Source organism: Loxodonta africana, chromosome 2, assembly GCF_030014295.1.
Source record: "Loxodonta africana isolate mLoxAfr1 chromosome 2, mLoxAfr1.hap2, whole genome shotgun sequence".
NCBI lineage: Eukaryota > Metazoa > Chordata > Mammalia > Proboscidea > Elephantidae > Loxodonta > Loxodonta africana.
In genome coordinates, this window is record NC_087343.1 from 225,640,169 (window position 1) to 225,658,614 (window position 18,446).

Consider the following 18,446-nt stretch of genomic DNA (forward strand, 5'->3'; position numbering starts at 1 on the left):
TTTGCACAAAGTGGGAAACCCTGGCGTCTTCTACTCTTTAAGTATCAATTTAATAGCAGTTCTGTTCTGGTTGCTGTTGACTGTTATAAGTCAAGAATCCAACTTTCAAAAATGCTTTGACACTAAATAACTTTGCGGTTTTGCAATTCCGATGGACCCTAAAGGAAAGATATTCGTGCATAAAATGGTTGAAAATAAACCTTTCCCTTGCTCTTTGAATGGAAGGAGGATAAAACAAATGATGTGTAAGACAAATGATGTCAAATTATGACATCAGTTTGTGACTCGCTGACAACAGACTCATCTTTCCCAGACCTTGGCCCACATGGCATCACAGTTCACCGGATTTGTCTTGTGCGTACTGTTAGGTTTTGGTCAGACTGTCATCTTAATGATAGCTCTTGAGTCTTAAAAAACAGACTGTCTAGCCTGCAGGTTTCTATTTTTATTTATAACCAGTGTCTTTGAAGATAAGAGTTTTAAAAAGAAATGGCTGTACCTTCACTGTGTTCTTGTTGGGGATCTGACATCTGATAGATTTATATCTTTAGTTATCTTATTTATGTTTTGTAAATTGGACATATGTTAGTTGGTATAAGTTACTAATTACTTTCTTTATAATTGCGTCCCAGGTCCTCCTGTTGTAAATATTTTTAATAAATATTTAAGTTGAATTTGTTGACATATGACCTAATTATGCTTAAATCACAGAAGTTGTCTTTTTGAATTCTTTTTTCCCCTGCACTTAATTCTTACCTGATGGCAATGGGTTTTTAACATAACATATTCTAAATCATGCAGTTAACAAATGCGTAATATGCTTGTAGAATCTCGGAGAATGCAGCAAGGAGAAAATAATGGAAGTCCCTGGTGGCGTAGTGGTTAAGTGCTATGGCTGCTAATCAAAAGGTTAGCTGTTTGAACCCACCAGGAGCTCCTCGGAAACTCTGTGGAGCAGTTCTACTCTGTCCTGTAGGGTCGCTGTGAGTTGAAATTGACTTGATGGCAGCGAGTTTGGTTTTTTGTTTTTGGGCCAGTCATTTGAGTGCATATAACAGAAAATGCAGCTGGCATAAATAAGAAGACATATTGATTCAATAACTGGCAATCTAGGGCCAAGCCTCCCTTTCTGGGTGGTCCTTGGAACTGGGATCCTCTGAACGTGGGGCTCATCCTCAGCCTGCTGGGGGGAGACCCAGCACTTTGAGCAGTGGATTAACTAGTGAGCAAGGTTTGCATGATCTTAATTGTGTTTACTTACAAATTTGTAGTGTACAATTTCACAGGGGTTTCACCAAGTCTAGGGCTCCCTGGCAGTGGGGGATGCACTCAGGTCTTAAGGAGACCATCACAGGGCCATCATGTGCTCCCGTGACTTTGCCAACCCTTCATATCCCCATGTGCTTCCCTTGTTAGTGTCGAGAGCGCACGCACACACACACACACACACTCGCTCGCACACACAAACATGCACGGAGAGAGATTTATGTAAATGAATTGCGCTTTGAATTACTCTTAGGTGTTATTTTTATGCATCGCTCCCCCCCAAAAAAACAGAAATCTTAGTTGTAGAAATAAATAAATGGTCTGAGTTGACTCTTTTAATAGCCTCTTGAGTCAGGAAAATAAATGTGACGATTGTCTGAACAGGTTCTCTGAACCTGGCCACATCAGTTTTAAGTGTCATTTTTGCTCTTAGTAGCTTTTTAATGGCCAACAGAATTCTTGCTGGTTTCCTCACTCTTCTGTTGCCTGTGGGATGACAGTGAAAATCCCCCTGGGATTTGCTCTACACTTACAGTTCAGGCCTCAAAGTGCTAATGACTTTTTTTTTTACTTAATGGTTGGGCTATTTCAGGAACCTGTGTATATGTTGTTCATTTAATTACCTGTCACGTGAGTAGAGGCTTAATTCTTTTGAGGTTTTACGCCTAAGCTCTTTCTCTTCTTGTGCCCATCTTTAAGACATCTCTGATTTTCATATTACTTGGTGTAAAGTCTTAAGGGTGTTACAAGTGGTAATAGCTATGTATTCTGAGAAAATTGCAGTGTTTTTTCTTCATATTCTTGTCCAATTAGTGTGGCACTTCAATGGGCTAGAACAATTTGGTTTTCTGAGGTGGACCGCTCACAGGGTTTATTCCCAGTAACCTCAGATGACATCTTTGTCCTCAGCAGATGTGTTAATTGGCCTACAACCTTTTAAAATTAAATCTCGGGCACAGACTAGAGGTTGATTCCAGGATGAAATGTAAGCAGTGGTTCCTATTAAGAGTCTGGCCGAGTTTCCTGTGGGAGATGGGCTTGGGGCTGTGGGGGACATTTCCGTTTTTACTTTGTGTCCATGTGTTCCTTGTGCATTTATGTGAGACTTCATTGCAAGGACCATGTGGTATTGTTATATAAAAACCAAGCAAAGGAGCAGTTTCTTGGTAGTTGTCCTAATTTCCATTTAGCAGAGAGTAGTGATTTTATGTATTAATTTTGGAGCCTTTTGATTAGGTAATGGAAATTGGCTATCGGAGATAAGAAACTTGAAGCTAACTGAAGATTTTCTTACTTTAATAACATCAGTAATTACCAAGTGAACAAGATGAGAAGTTAAAGCATAAAATGAACAGGATGAGAGGTTAAAGGATAAAAATTGTATTTATTTTAGCGAAAAGTAAAATGTAGTAAGTTATGAGCATCTACTATGCGTCCGGCTTTGTTCTACGTTATTTATGTGGATCGACTCAATCCTCACCACAACCCTATTGGAGGCATTTTTATTTCCCCATTTCACATGTGGTTCTCTGGGGCATGGAAAGGTTAAATGATCTCCTCAAAATGATTAAGGTAGTAAATGGTGGAGCTGAGACTTAACCCAGGCAGTGAGGCCTCCCAAGTTCTTGCCACCATGCCCTCTGCCTCTGTGACCTACAGCTTATATGAACCAGAAAGCCGTTATTCTCTGCGTGAACTGACATTGGTACATAGTTCTTGGGAGGTTTGTCTCTTAGATTCATGATAGCAAAATAAGCAAAGGTGCTAAAGGCCCACATCAGTTCCCAATGATTTCTTTCTCTCTCTTTTTTTTTTTTTTTTGAACACTTTAGTGTGTTTTGGAGCCCTGGTGGTGCAGTGGTTAAGCATCCAGCTGATAACCAAAAGGTTAACAGTTTGAATTCACTAGCTGCTTCTTGGAAACCCTATGGGGCAGTTCACCTCTGTTCTATAGGGTAGCTATGAGTCGGAATCGACTCCACAGCAGTGGATTTTAGTGTGGTTTTGGTGAACGTTTACAGAGAGTATTAGTGTCCCAGTCAACAATTTATACGCACTGTGTTTCATGGCTTTGGTTGCAAAGCCTTGAATGTGTCAGCACTCTCCCCTCTTCCTCCCTGGTTTCCCCATGCCCATTCACCCAACTTTCTTCGCCCTACCATCCTTTTGAACCTTGCTTTTGGGCAAATGCTACCCTTTAGGTCTTGTATAGTTGATCTGAGGTGTACATTCCTCACTGGTATTGTTCATTTTATAAGCCTGTCTATTGTATGGCTATAATGTGATCTCTGGGAGTGATTTCAGTTCCAAGTTTGAAGGGTGTGTAAGGGCCATGGTCTCAGGGATCCCAAGAGTCTCTGTCAGACCAGTAAGTCTGGTCTGGTTTATGAGTTTGAATTTTGTTCTGCATTTCTCTCCCGCCCTGTCCATGACCTACTCAGAGGGTGGTAGTAGCTGTGCACCGTCTAGTTCTTCTGTTCTCAGGCTAGTGGAGGCCGTGGTTCATGTGGTCCATTAGTCTTGAGACTAATTGTTTCCTTGAGTCTTTGGTTTTCTTCACTCTTCTTTGCTCCAGGCGGGAAGAGACCAATTGTTGTATCTTAGATGCCCACTCGCGGGCTTTTAAGACCCCAGTCACTGCTCACCAAGGAGATGTATGGTTATGGCTAAGAAATTTTAATGACTATGTCACCTGTGTGCACTGTTGCATACATGGGTATGTTTGCAGCAGGTACATATGTATATGTGCTTGAGTGTACTTCCATATGCCCTCCCACCCTTGTTCAGCTTACGTATCTACCTATGTATCCACCCGTACATTATTGTTATTACCATCGTTGCAGGATTGTATATGTATTCATATTTACCGTTGTTGCCTTTTACTCTTGCCTACCTTTCAATGTCTTCTTTTGCCTTGATTATGTTGCGCTGACTTCCTCTGTATTGTGTATTATCTCTCCTTTCACCAAAGTTAATACATGTCCGCCATCTAGTTAGTGGTTTTCCCTACCCGCCCCCCATCCCTGGAAACCATCAAAGAATGTTTCTGTCTGTGTGAAAACCTTTTCTTGACTTTTTGTCATAGTGGTCTCATACAGTATATGTCCTTTCGTGATTGACTTATTTCACCCAGTATAATGCCCTCTAAGTTATTCCATGTTGTAAGATGTTTTGCGGATTTGTGGTTATTCTTTAATATTTCATGGTATTCCATTGTGTGTATGTACCACAGTTTGTTTATCCATTCATCTGTTGATGGCACTTAGGCTGTTAACATCTTTTTGTTAGTTATAAATAATGCTGCAGGGAATGTGGGCATGCGGCTCTTATCTCTCTAGGATATATTCCTTGGAGTGGGATTGCTGGATCGTATGGTATTTCTGTTTCTAGCTTTTTAAGGAAGCGCCATATTGTCTTCCACAGTGGTTGTACCATTTTACATAACCACCAGCGGTGTCCGAGATTCCAATCTCCCCACGACCTCTCCAGCATTTTTTGTTTTCTGTTTTTGATCAGTGCCATAATTGCGGGTGTGAGATGGTCTCTCATTGTAGTTTTGATTTGCATCTCTCTAATGGCTATGAAACCCTGGTGGCATAATGGTTAAGAGCTACAGCTGCTGACCAAAAGATCAGCAGTTTGAATCTGCCAGGCGCTCCTTGGAAACCCCATGGGGCAGTTCCACTCTGTCCTGTAGGGTCGTTATGAGTTGGAATCAACTTGATGGCAACAGGTTTGGTTTGGTTTTGGTTTAATGGGTAATGATTGCAAGCATCTCTTCATGGATTTGTTGGCTGCCTGGATGTCTTCTTTGGTGAAGTGTCTGTTCATGTCCTTTGCACATTTTTTAATTGAGTTGTTTGTCGTTTTTGTTGTTGAATTTTTCTATAAATTTTAGAGATTAGACCCTTGTCAGAGTTGTCATAGCTGAGAATTTTTCAGAGTCTATGTGTTCTCTTTTTACTCTTTCGGCAAAGTCTTTTGATGAGCGTAAGTATTTGATTTTCAGCAGGTCCCAGTCATCTAGTTATCTTCTGCTCTCTGTGCTTTTTAGTTATGTTTGATAGTCTGTTTATGCCGTAAATTAGGGCTCCTAGGTTTGCCCCTACCCAATGATTTCTTAAGATCAATATAAAAGCCATTTAGAAAATGGCTTTGCTTCAACTAAGAGGATCTTCTGAGTATAAGAATTTTAGCCATCTGTATTAAAAGGTTTTCCTTTAGCTTTAAGTATGATATTGTTAAACTATCATTTTATGAGAAGTACTTGGGTTTTCTCAGTTCTGTTAAAAGTAGGATAACAGAGCTGAATTAAAACTGAATGTGCAGTGGAAAGTCAGACTCACCTGAGCTCTTGACACGCATCATGCCCTCGCTCACCTGCCTCAGCTGGGAGACAGGGTTGTGTCTGCCCTCTGGCCCCAGGAGTTAGTGTGTGGGATAAACTGGAAGGCATGTGGGTGCCTGCATAGCGTGTGCACACAGGGCGTGTCCTCTACATTGCTCCTGCGGGCATTTCGGTGAAAATTGAGTTTATTTTGATGAGGAAATCCGTGTTCACTTTTCCAGGCCTTCTTTTCCACACAGAGCTTTTGGGGTGGTCTCTGTAAGTTGAAGGAAGCAGTGTGCATGGTTGTAGAGCTCAGGCCTTGGGAGCAAAGCTGGGTAGACTCAAGCTGGCTCCATCTCTGATCACTCACCTTTCCTGAGCCTCATCTTCCTCCCGGGGTAATTAGACTCACCCCATGGAAGTGCCGGGAGGGTCAAGTTAGGCCGCGTATGATGCCAGTTTTGTGAGATTAGTTATTTAAAGGTACAAAAAATCTTGTTTTGTAATATAATTTTTCTGAATATAGAATTATATAGAAATACCGATTTAATCAATTTTAGAGCCCATTTTTCCTCTTCACCTGAATATGCCATGACCAGGTTTCTCTTTTCTCCTCCTGCAGGTGCTGGAGACCAGAATTTATTCACTTCTATTTATCCAACGCTTTCCCAGCAACTTCCCAGAGAACCAATGGAATGGAGGAGGTGGGTGTGCCTGGGTTTTGACCACGGCCCTCGTCCCTTTTTAGACATTTGTGTGAGCAACTGCAGTGACAAAGGTTAAAGCTTGAGTTCTAAAGCCTGTTAGAAATGAACCGAATGGCATTACATCTGGGGCTCGGATTCTTTAAGAAATAGGGTGACGGTTTTAAGGAGACATGGGGATGGTAGGAACCAGGTGGGTTTTTCTGAGTTAAAGGCCCACTTTTATGGGAATCACTTTGGATTCTTCATAACTAATTAGAACGTCTTAAAGCAGCTGCAGCTTGGAAAGGAGCCATTTACTCCCTCAGACTCTGCCTTACAACAGAAGACAGGCTTGTATCTGAGGCCTGTCAGGAGCCTCTCCCCGGCTCATCCCTGTGCTCTTCTCTTAAAGATGATAAAGTAGACAGAAAGACATTATTTAAAAATTAGAAGGAAAAAGTAGAATGAAAGAAAAAACAGATCCACTCTCCCCGTTGCCCTGTTGTATGCATGTAATTGTTCACTTGGTGACTTGTTTAGGGGAGACAGATGACTGTGAGTTATCTTATTGGAAAACTTATTTCTGGTAAGATTTGATGTTATTTGTGGAAAATGTTTGGATTTTGACTTGTTAAAGGAAATCTGATTACAACCAGGGTGCATAGACCATTTCATGTCATTCCTCACGTCCATGTAATTCTGATTCTTGCTAAATTAAAGAGTGTACAGAATACAGGAGAATTCTCTTAACGGGACTACTCAACACCTGAGGAAGCCCACTGCTATGAAAGAAAGCAAATTGAACAAATGGAGGAATTTAATACCTGAAAAAATGGAATAGTCTGAAAAGGTTTTTAAAATAGGTATGCATTATTTAAATAATCAAACAGATAAAAGAAGAAAAGGATATTCATGAAACAAGAAAGAAGGTTATGCAAAAAAATCCGAGTAGAGAAACAGCATAGATTTAATGCAGGCAATCATCTCTTCATGTGCCTGAATCCCCCAGTAAATGAAAATAAAGGACTAAAAACGCATAGAGGGTCAGGACAGAGAGGAGGGGAAGGAGTCAACAGCAGCCAAGTGGAGCCAAGGAAGATGAGGAATTGGGAAGGGAAGCTGAGACAGTTGACACATGTCCACAGAGGTGGCTTCTTGAAACGTAGGCCATTGAAGCTAGGCAGCAGGGCCAGGCTCAGGGTATTGGAAATTTGGGGTGAGACTGAGGCTGGAATGGGTAGAAAGCAGGTACAAGGGTCCCCACTCCCATCTGTGTAGGGAAGTGACTGTGGAACAGCAGAAGATGGAAGGAAATGGTGTTCTAAAAGCAGGAACTAGGTGCAAGTCTAAATTCCCAACAATAAGAACCCCACCACCCTGTAAAGCTCAGATCCAGGAACTCTGCAGCCAGACCATGCTCCCCAGGCGAGAGAGGAGAGGATTCATCTCTGGAGAAATGGAGAGGCCCTGGGAAAAGACCAGCGTGCTCCCGTTCTCCACCAGGCTTAGGAAACAATACATTGCAATTGGAGCAGGTGGACTGTGGGCCTCTGAGAGGTGTTGCTAGGGAGGAAAAGAAACTGATTGTTTACGTGATGCTTTGACTGCGTGGCTAGTATTCAAGGGTCTTAAAATTCTGTTGGAAAATTAAATTGGTGACACCGAAAGAAAAAGATAGAGGCACACATCCATTTCAAGAAGAATGAAAGTTACATTATCCAGCTATCATGATGATAGGTTCCTTGGTTCCTTAGTGAACAGTGCTTTATATTCAGTAATAAAGGAAACACTGACTATGGACTGTCTTAGTTATCTAGTGCTGCTATAACAGAAATATACAGGTGGATGGCTTCAACAAACAGAAGTTTATTCTCTTACAGTCTAGTAGACTAGAAGTCCAGATTCAGGGTGTCAGCTTTAGGGGAAGGCTTTCTCTCTCTGTGGGCTTTGGAGGAAGGTCCTTATCAATCTTTCCCTGGACTAGGAGCTTTTCTGTGCAGGAACCTTGGGTCCAAAGGACACGTTCTGCTCCTGGCGCTGCTTTCTTGGTGGCACGAGGTCCCCATATCTCTCTGCTCCATTCTCTCTTTTATATCTTGAAAGAGATTGGCTCAAGATGCAATCCGATCTTGTAGATTGAGCCCTGCCTTGTTAACATAACTGCCGCTAATCCCATCTCATCAACATCATAGACAAAGGATTTACAACACGTAGGAAAATCATATCAGATGACAAAATGGTAGACAATCATACAATTTGGCCTAGCCAAATTGATACACGATTCAATCCGTGACCTGGACTTAATGAAAAAGTATGATAAAAGTGTGGCGGGGAGGGGGATGAAAGGAGAGGAAGGGGACGGACGGGCAGAGTTGAGTCTGCATCTTCCACCACAGATGTTGAGGTCAGGTCTAGAATCGGCATCTCGGGACGTGACAGCAGGTGGCTGAGAAACAGAAGAGTTAGCTGAAGGAGTTGTGGGGTACGTGGCGTGAGTTGAATTGTGGCCCTAAAAAATATGTCTGCCCGGAACTCAGACTGCGACCTCATTTAAAATAATGGTCTTTGCAGGTACAATTAAGTTAGAATCTTGAGATGAGATCATCCCGGATTAGGATGAACCCTAAGTCCAATGATGGGTGTTCATACTCGTCATTGTTGTTAGGTGCCCTCTACTTGGCTCTGACTCATAGAGTCCCTGTGTACAACAGAATAAAGCATTGCTGGTCCTGCACCATCCTCAAATCGTTGCTATGTTTGAGCCCACTGTTGCAGCCACTATGTCAGTCCACCTTGTTGGGGATATTCCTCTTTTTCACTGACCCCCTCGACTTTATTAAGCGTGATGTCCTTCTCCAGGAACTGGTCCTTCCTTATAACACGTCCAAGGTATGTGAGATGAAGTCTCACCCTACTTGCTTGTAAGGAGCATTCTGGCTCTATTTCTTCCAAGACAGGTTTGTTTGTTCTTCTGGCAGTTCGTGGTATATTCAGTATTCTTTGCCAGCACCATAATTCAAAAGCATCAGTTCTTCTTTGGTCTTCCTTATTCACTGTCCAGCTTTTGCATGCATATGAGGTGGTTGAAAATACCACGGCTTGGGTCAGCCGCACCTTAGTCTTCGAGGTGACATCTTTGCTTTTGAAGATCTTTGCTTTTGCAGCAGATTTGCCCAATGCAATATATTGTTCGATTTCTTGACTGCTGATTCCATGGTCATTTATCGTGGATCCAAGTAAAATGAAATCTTTGACAACGTCAGTCTTTTCTCAGTTTGTCATGATACTGGTTATTGTTCCAGTAGTGAGAATTTTTGTTTTCTTCGTGTTGAGGTATAGTCCATACTGAAGGCTGCAGTCTTTGGTCTTCACCAGTAAGTGCTTCAAGTCCTCTTCGCTTTCTGTAAGCAAGGTTGTGTCATCTGCTTAACGCAGGCTGTTAATGAGTCTTCCTTCAATCCTAATGCTACACTCTTCTTCATATAGTCCACCTTCTCAGATTATTTGCTTAGCATACAGATTGAATAAGTATGGTGAAAGGATAACACCCTGATGCACACCTTTCCTGATTTTAAACCACGTTGTATCCCCTTGTTCTGTTTGAATGACCGCCTCTTGGTCTATGTACGGTTTCCACATGAGCACTATTAAATGTTCTGGAATTCCTATTCTTCACAGTGTTATTCGTAACTTGTAATGATCCACACAGTCAAATGTCTTTGCATAGTCAATAAAGCACAGGTAAACACCTTTCTGGTGTTATCTGCTTTCAGCCAAGATCCATCTGACATCAACAACGATAGCCCTCATTCCGTATCCTCTCCTAAATCTAGCATGAATTTCTGAGAGTTCCATGCTGATGTACTGCTGCAACCGTTTTGAATTACCTTCAGCAAAATTTTACTTGTGTGTGATGTTAATAATATTGTTTGGTAATTTCTGCGTTCTGTTGGATTACCTCTCTTTGGAATGGGCACAAATATGGATCTTCTTCAGTTGGCTGGTCAGCTAGCTCTTGTGCACACATCTTGGCATAGATAAGTGAGTGCTTCCAGCATTGCATCCATTTGTTGAAACATCTGTCAGTGCCCGGAGCCTTGTTTTTCATCAGTGCCTTCAGTGTAACTTGGACTTCTTCCGTCATTACCATTGGTTCTTGATGGTGTGCTACTTCCTGAAGTGGTTGAACGTTGACCAGTTCTTTTTGGTAGGTACAGTGACTGTATATTCCTTCCATCTTCTTTTGATACTTCCTTCGTTGTTCAGTATTTTGCCCATAGAATCCTTCAGTACTGCAACTTGAGGCTTGAATTTTTTTCTTCAGTTCTTTCAGCTTGGGAAATACTGAGTGTGTTCTTCCCTTTTGGTTTTCTAACTCTAGGTCTTCGCACATTTCGTTATAATACTTTGTCTTCTCAAGCCACCCGTTGAAATCTTCTGTTCAGCTTTTTTACTTCATCATTTCTTCCATTTGCTTTAGCTACTCTACATTTCAGCACACGTTTCAGAGTCTTGTCTGACGTCCATTTTAGTCTTTTCTCTCCTTTCTTTTTAATGACCTTTTGCTTTCTTCATGTATGATGTCCTTTATGTCATCTCACAAATCGTCTGGTTATTGGTCATTGGTATTCAGCGCATCAAATTTGTTCTTGAGATGGTCTCTAAATTCAGGTGGGATATACTCAAGGTTGTACTTTGGTTCTCCTGGAGTTGTTTTAATTTTCTTCAGCTTCAACTTGAACTTGCATATGCGCAATTGATGGTCTGTTCCTCAGTTGACCCCTAGCTTTTTCTGACTGATGATATTGAGTTTATCCATTGTCTCTTTCCACAGTTGTAGTTGATTTGATTCCCATGTATTCTATCTGGTGAGGTCCACGTGTACAGTTGCTGTTTATGTTGTTGAAAAAGGTATTTGCAATGAATGAGTAATTAGCCTTGCAAATTCTATCATGTGATCTCTGGTTTCGTTTCTGTCATCAGGGGCGTATTTTGCAACTACCCATCCTTCTTTGTTTGCAACTTTCGAATTCCAGTCACCAGTAATTGTCAGTACATCTTGATTGGATGTTTGATCAATTTCAGACTGCAGAAGTTGGTAAAAATCTTCGATTTCTTCATCTTTGGAATTAGCGATAGGTGCGTAAATTTGAATCATAGTTGTATTGACCGGTCTTTTTGTAGGCTTATGGATATTATTCTATCACTGACAGTGTTGTACTTCAGGATAGATCTTAAAATGTTCTTTTTGACGATGAATGCGATGCCATTCCTCTTTATCATTTCTAGCATAGTAGACCATATGATTGTCTGATTCAGAATGGTCCGTACTAGTCCATTTCAGCTCACTAATGCCTAGAATATCTATCTTCATGTATTCCATTTCAGTTTTGACAACTTCAGTTTTCCTAGAATGGTGTAGACAACTGCTGTTGAGAGGTGTGTGTGTTAAAAACTTTGTAGTACTATTTGATATTTTGAAGTATGTATATAAATTAAAAAACTGATCTTGGAAATAACAATGAAGCAGAAACTTTCCTAGATACAATGAATAGCTGTGTAGCTGAAGAGCACATTAGTAAGTTGGAAGATTGAGTTTAGCAACTTTTGCAGTTAGTGTCAAGACTAGAGATGGAAAGCAAAAAAGAAAAGCTGAGGCATGGAGGATAATTCAGAAGTTCTAATAGCTGACTAGTAGGTGTTTCGAAAGGAGAGAATACAGAGAATGGAGAGCAGGCATTACTGGAAGACCTAATTAATGGTCAAGATTTTCCCAGGAGTGAAGAACGAGGAGTTTGTAGGAACCCACTGAATGCCAAGCAGAATGAAAACAAAGCACAACAAACAAAAATCCATGCCAACAAACAGAAAAGGAAAGGGAACCAAATTTACGGTCTCCCAACCACAGCATTTAAAATGTATCACAGTGCATCACAAAATACATAGAAGAGCAGTATTTTCAAAGTAATGAGGGAAAGTTATCTTTGAACCTAGATTTCTGTACCCAATCAGACTGCTGTCTAAGAGCGAAGACTAAGTCAGCGCTTCCCACTCCTGGGCCCCTGAGCGAGATGCTGGCATACTGGGAGGTTTTATCCCCTTAGGCCTTGGGACAGAGGTCCTGATCCGTCACTTCTGGTGACAAAAAGCCATGTGTGCCCTTCAAATATTATTTTAATTGCATGCCATGATGTGGAAGTAGCTGGGAAGCACTGCAGTAAATAAAATTGTTTTAAACATGTCTTAAGTTACACTGCAGGTAACACTGCATTGTTGTCAGAAGTTTGTATTGTTGGGAAGGGCCTGGTTGTTAAAGTGAACACTTAGGTGAATGTATACTGTGTGTGCATCATTGGATAAAATGAAAGAGTTCATGGGGAGGGGCTTCCACGTGTAAGTATGAGCTGTCTTTAATTCATGAAATTGTTTTGAGCAAAATATTACTATTATGTATACTTATGGACTCATAGATCTGGTTAGATTATTTATGGTTGTCATTTCCTTTTTTTAGTCCTTTTCCTCAGTGACTTTTTACAAATTGCTCGTAGGTCCTATGGGCGGGCTCCAAAGATGATCCACCTGGAGTCTAATTTTGTTCAGTTCAAGGAGGAGCTGCTGCCCAAAGAAGGAAACAAAGCTCTGCTCACTTTCCCCTTCCTTCATATTTATTGGACAGAATGCTGTGTAAGTACTCATTTATGGGAAGAGTTACGGGAAGTATCTCGGAATAGGATTAAAAATTCACAGCTCTAGGTTTTGTAATTAAGACAACTGTAATTTTTGAAACTGTACTCTTTATTTTGGTGTTCCTTCTCTTTTCTCTGTTCCTCAGCCAGATGCCTGGCTTTGCCCTTGGATGCTTCTGCTCTGGCCAGGGGGGCTGCGCTGGTAGCAGTCACCAAGTCCTATTGCCTGTGTTCAGCTCTGGTGAGCCACCTCATGGTTGCCCTGGTGGGCCCTTGGGTTTTATCAGTTCAACTGTATTTTTAAATTTACGTTCAGTTTCATTTTCATAACAGCCTGCATCTGCCACTGATGTTCTTCTCAGACTTGGAACTACTTGTTTGTCTTTTCTGCTTGGCTGTGAGCTTCCTGGGGGCAGGGAACAGTGCCCTTCCCCCTCAATCACAGTGCCTTATGCAGGACGCCTTGCAGAAGTAGCCGCCCAGTGAGCGGACTTTAGTCCTTTGGGCATCGCAGCCTGTGTTTCTATTTGCAGTTGTCAGTTCATGAACGTGGAAAGGAATATTTCATTCCTGGCAGAGTTCTCTTGTCATGAGTTAATAGAAAATTCGGTGGGTTCATTTCTTCTTGTCTGTTTTGACTTTAAGTCTCGAATATAATGAGCTTTTAGCAGTATACGAAATACATAACTCATTTTATATTGTGACATTTTTACCTAATCTGGTGAGGATGCAGAGAGAGTTTTTTTGTAATTTTAATGGAAGTACGTGCATATATATGTATATGTGTTCACATATACGTATCTGTGTGTATGTGTGCGTAGTGTGCAGAGAACGTCTAAAGGACTTGATAGTCACCTCTGGCTTGAACTAGCGTGGTTACTTGATGAAGCGGGCTGTGGTTTGCTCTGATGATGCAGACAGACCCCTAAGAACCCCTGGCCACTGGAGGATGCTGTGCTACAAAAGGTGGGCTCTTTAGTCTGCTGTGTGAGGAATGAAGGAGCAGTGACTGGTCGGCCTGTAGGTCCACAGACCAGACTCAGCACTCTCGCTTTGCTCTCGGCTAGCAAGGGTTCGAGGAAGGGAATGAACCTGGTGGAGGAGGTCTGCTTGCACTCACTGCTTTTGTTAGTTCAGGTTCTTCTCATGTTGTTGCTTTTCTGCAGTAAAAAAAGAAAAAAATTAGTACAGACGTACTAGACATATTTAGATATCAAATGTGCTTTTAAAACTATACCTTTATTACTTTTCTGATTACATGATTACAACATTATAGGAGAATGGGAGTAGAAAATACGAGTCCCCTGCCAGTCCATCCCACTCCTTCCCCTCTAGATAAACCATCAGTGGTTTGATACGTATTTCTCTGCACCTTTTTCCTGTACCTATTTATGATTTTTTTTTTTAACTGAATTATAAGCCTATCGTTACTGCAGCTTGCTTTTTGTCACTTAACCATAGTTTTGGAGATATTTTTATGTCAGTACGTATAGTAACTCATTCTTGTTGCTTTCATCCCATTGTGTGATTGCACATCTGTTGGTGGACATGTGGGTTGTTTTCTCTCTCTTGCCATAACAATGATGCAGTGACCATTCTTGAATATATGTATCTCTTTTTAAGTACTTCTGGGCGTATTGCTGTAGGATACATTTCTAGAAGTGAAAGTAATCAAAAGGATTGAGCATTTCAGAATTTTAAATGGATACTGCCAAATTATTCTGCAAAAAGCTGAAACGGTTTATACTTCCACAAACATTTACGAACAGTGGACATGAGTAATTTTTAAAATCTTTCCAGAATGACGAGCAAAAATTCTCATTACTTGTTTGAATTTTTTATTGTCTGTGAGGTTGAATATATTTTTATGTTTATTACTTGTATTTTTCTGTGAATTACCTCTTATTGTTTGTCTTTTTTTTTTTTTAGCATTCTCAAAAAAATTTTTTTTTTATTGTGTGATTACGTGTGTACACATGCTTTGTCATTACATGAAAGTTTCCCTTTATGTTGGATAACCGCTGTCAGCGCTCAGGTGTTTGTGTTTCCAGTCACCATTCTTTGCATTTCTTGGGGCTTCTTTTTACTGAGCATAGTGGGATCATGTGCTTTTTGGCTGGCTGTTTTCACTGAGCAGTGTGTCTTTGTGGTCTTGCCAGGTCAGTTTTTAATTGTCGATCAGTGTTGGATGTAACGTAGTTTATCTAACCATGTCCATATTGACAGGAGCCCTGGTGGTGCGGTGGTTAATGTGATCGACTGCTCACTGAAAGGTCAGCAGTTTCAAACCACCAGTGGCTCCATGCGAGGAAGATGTGGCAGTCTGCTTCCGTAGAGATTTACAGCCTGGAAACCCTGTGATGTCTCTGTGAGTCAGAATCAACTTGATAGCAGTGGATTTGGTCCATATTGATGCCCCACTTTTTTCATACAACAAACAGGGCTTTATTGATCTACATTGCACATCTTTGTGTACACGTGCTATTTTCAAAGATTTCTAGGAGTGGGCATTTTAAGTCTCTCTTTTGACAGATGTTGACAAAAAGGCCCTACCAGTTTCTGCTTCCACTTTTAACATCTTCTCCTTGGTTACTGGTGAGAAGGAATAGTTTTTCCCATTGGTGTTGGCTATTTGTATTTCTTCTTTTATGAGTGCCTGTTCATATTCTTTGTCCATTTTCAATTGGGCTATTTCCTTTTTTTTTATTTGTAGATTTTTAAAAAGTTCTTTTGGATTTTTTTTTTTTTTTTTTACTTTGCTGCATTTTTTTAAAATATAATTTTATTGTTGAGAATAAAACAGCAGAGCATGCACCAATTCAACAGTTTCTGTGTGAACCATTAGTGATGTTGGTTACAAGTTCTTTTGGATCTTAGTCCTCTCTTTGTTAAATATACTTCAGATTTTTTTCTAGTATGTTGCTTACCTTTTTTAAAAAGCTTTTATTTTGAAATAATAATTTCACACTTAAAGTTTCAAGAATATATACAGATCATCCCCCCCCCATACACACTACTGTTATATAATTTATTGAACCACTTGGGAATAGGTTGCTTGCATCACACTCCTAATCTTTTAATATACTTCAGTGTGTTTCCTAAGAACAAAGATATTATCTTTTGTATCTGTACAAATGAAATTACAAATTTGTATAAATTCAGGAAATTTCACATTGAGGCAATACTCCAATCTGTAGTCTGTATTCCGATTTTGTCCAGGGCCCCATTTTTTTCTCTTCAGATCAGGTTCCAGCCTAGGGTCACATACTGCATTTAGATGTCCTATCTCTTTAGTCACCTTTAATTTGGAAGAGTTCCCTAGCCTTTCTTTGTCTTTTAAGACACCAGCATTTTGAGAATTCTGGCCAGGTATTTTATGGAATGTTCTTCATCTTGAGGTTATCAGATGTTTCCTCATGATTAGATTCAGGCGTGGAGCCAAGCTGGAATACTACAAAAGCGATAGTGTGTCCTTCTGAGTCTTACGTCTGGAGGCACAAGATGATGTCCATCTGTTCTTGCGTCAGGGGTCCTCAAGACCACCCCCAGGTTCGACGATGTGCTAAGAGGACTCACAGGACTCAGGATATAGTCATACTCATGGATATGATTTATTACAGCAAAAAAGGACACAGAGCGAAGTCAGCACAGGGAAAAGGTGTAGGCAGTGAAGTCTGGAGAAACCAGTCACAAGCTTCTAGAGCCCGTTCCCTGCAGAGTCATGCAGAGGACATGCTTAATTACCCCACCAACGAGTTACGATAACATGTGTGAAGTGCTGTCAGAAGCTCCCCAGAGACTCAGCATCTAGGGTTTTTATTGGGGGTGGTTACTTAGGCACCCTCTGCCTGGGACATACAAAAGTTCTAGACTCCCAGAAGGAAAGCACGTATTCAGCATGAGCAGTATTGTTTGGACAGACAGTTCAGGCGCAGTGAGCTAGTCTTATCATTTAGGGAATGGTGGGAACTCTCCAAAATCCAAGTTCTCGGACACCAGCCAACGGCCAACCTTGTAGGCAGGCCTTTCTGAGGAGAGCAGTCAACCTGCCCTGCTGACTTCTCTGCACAACCCCTCATTGGTATGTTAGTTTTGATCCTTTGGTCAAGGAGTTGTCCGGTTTCTCCATGGCATAGTTATTATTCTCTTGCAACTAGTACACCATCTCTAGGGAGATTATCTAAGATCATGTGAATATCGTGCTACTTGTAAGACTTGTCTGCTTAGACTTGGCATCTCTTGGTGATTCATCCATGAACAGGTCTGAACCAAAGAAGGTTACAGACACCACTCACTCCGTACTTAGGAGCCATCGCTTTACCCCGAGGACGGGCCTGTATGGACTTGGCTTTTACTCAGTGACTGTAGTCAGCTATCCTTGCTGATCTGGATACCCAAGTTGTCCCAGATTTTACCAGTGGAAGTCACTTCAGGTTGGCTCCTGTATCCCTCTGGGCACTCTCTAACTCTCTGGCATAACGAGATGCTCTAAGCTCATCTTGTACCTTTACCGCCAGAGCCCTGGTTCTTCTGACACTAGGTGTGCTGGCTGCTACTGGAGCGCCGCTGCTTCTGGGCCCTGTCAGTAGACGGAGGTGAGAGGTTATGTGTACTGGAGCTCATGGGTTGGTACTGACGGCCCAGCCCAGCCTGCCTTACCCCGTTCCGTGTTTGTATCTACCCTGGCTCTCAGCAGCATCAGCACGCTTATTTGCTTAATCCTACGACACGCGTGAGGTAGTTTCAGAATCGCTACACCCACGCCACAGTGACAAAGAATCCTGCTCAGAAGAGTTCAGGATTTCTTTGTAGGTCTTACTTCTCCTACACTGACCATAGTGGTTTTCATAACGGGTAGGGCTAGTCCTCCCTCGAAGTTTATCCTTTTCCATGTTTTCCTAGCTACCCTTGCATGCCTATTTTTTCATATGAATTTTAGTATCCAATTGTTTAGTTCCAGAAAAAAAATCTTTTTAGTATTTCTGTTGAAACCACTTTTTTTAAATTACCACATGCAGAACTAACATTTTGTTGAGACATCCTAACCAAGAACAAGGGGTGTCTTTCCAGTTATAGAAGTCTACTCTTGTGTCTTTCAGGAGTGTTCTTCGTTAAAGATTTTAAACATTTTTTGCTAAATTTATTTCTATTTTACTTTTTTTGTCGCTTGTTGTAAATAGGGTTTTCTCTTCCGTTATATCTTCCAGTTGGTTGTTTTTTATGTCTGTGAAGGCTATCAGTTCTTTTCATTTTAACATCACTGGATTCTTCTGTTGTTTAAATTCATTTTTTCATTGATTCTCTAGGCTCCAGTGTTCAGGATTTTCCAGATATCCTATCAAGCCATCTGCAAATAGAGGTAGCTTTATTTCTTCTTTTCTATTATCTGTGCCTCAGATTGTTTTCTCTGATCTGAGGCAGCATTACATAGTAGTGGAAATATGGATATCACTGCCTTGTTCCTGACCTTAGTGGGAA

General features: G+C 41.1%; 1 protein-coding gene across 6 annotated transcripts in view; it reads left to right on the plus strand.

The window, feature by feature from the left end:
- Positions 1-18,446, plus strand: part of TRAPPC10 (trafficking protein particle complex subunit 10) — a 98,459-nt gene that overhangs the window by 19,420 nt on the left and 60,593 nt on the right. For 2 of the 6 annotated variants that reach the window (XR_010321077.1, XM_064279526.1), the window contains exons 2-4: positions 6,219-6,300; positions 11,266-11,421; positions 12,831-12,966. Coding sequence is in view for 5 of the 6 variants with exons in the window: in XM_064279526.1 (XP_064135596.1) it covers positions 6,219-6,300; positions 11,266-11,421; positions 12,831-12,966 (374 nt within the window). In the remaining variant the exon portion in view is untranslated. Of the gene's footprint in view, positions 1-6,218; positions 6,301-11,265; positions 11,422-12,830; positions 12,967-13,114; positions 13,210-18,274; positions 18,328-18,446 lie in introns of those variants that run through there. The other 4 variants (XM_023559144.2, XM_064279527.1, XM_023559146.2 and 1 more) reach the window with 4 other exon arrangements.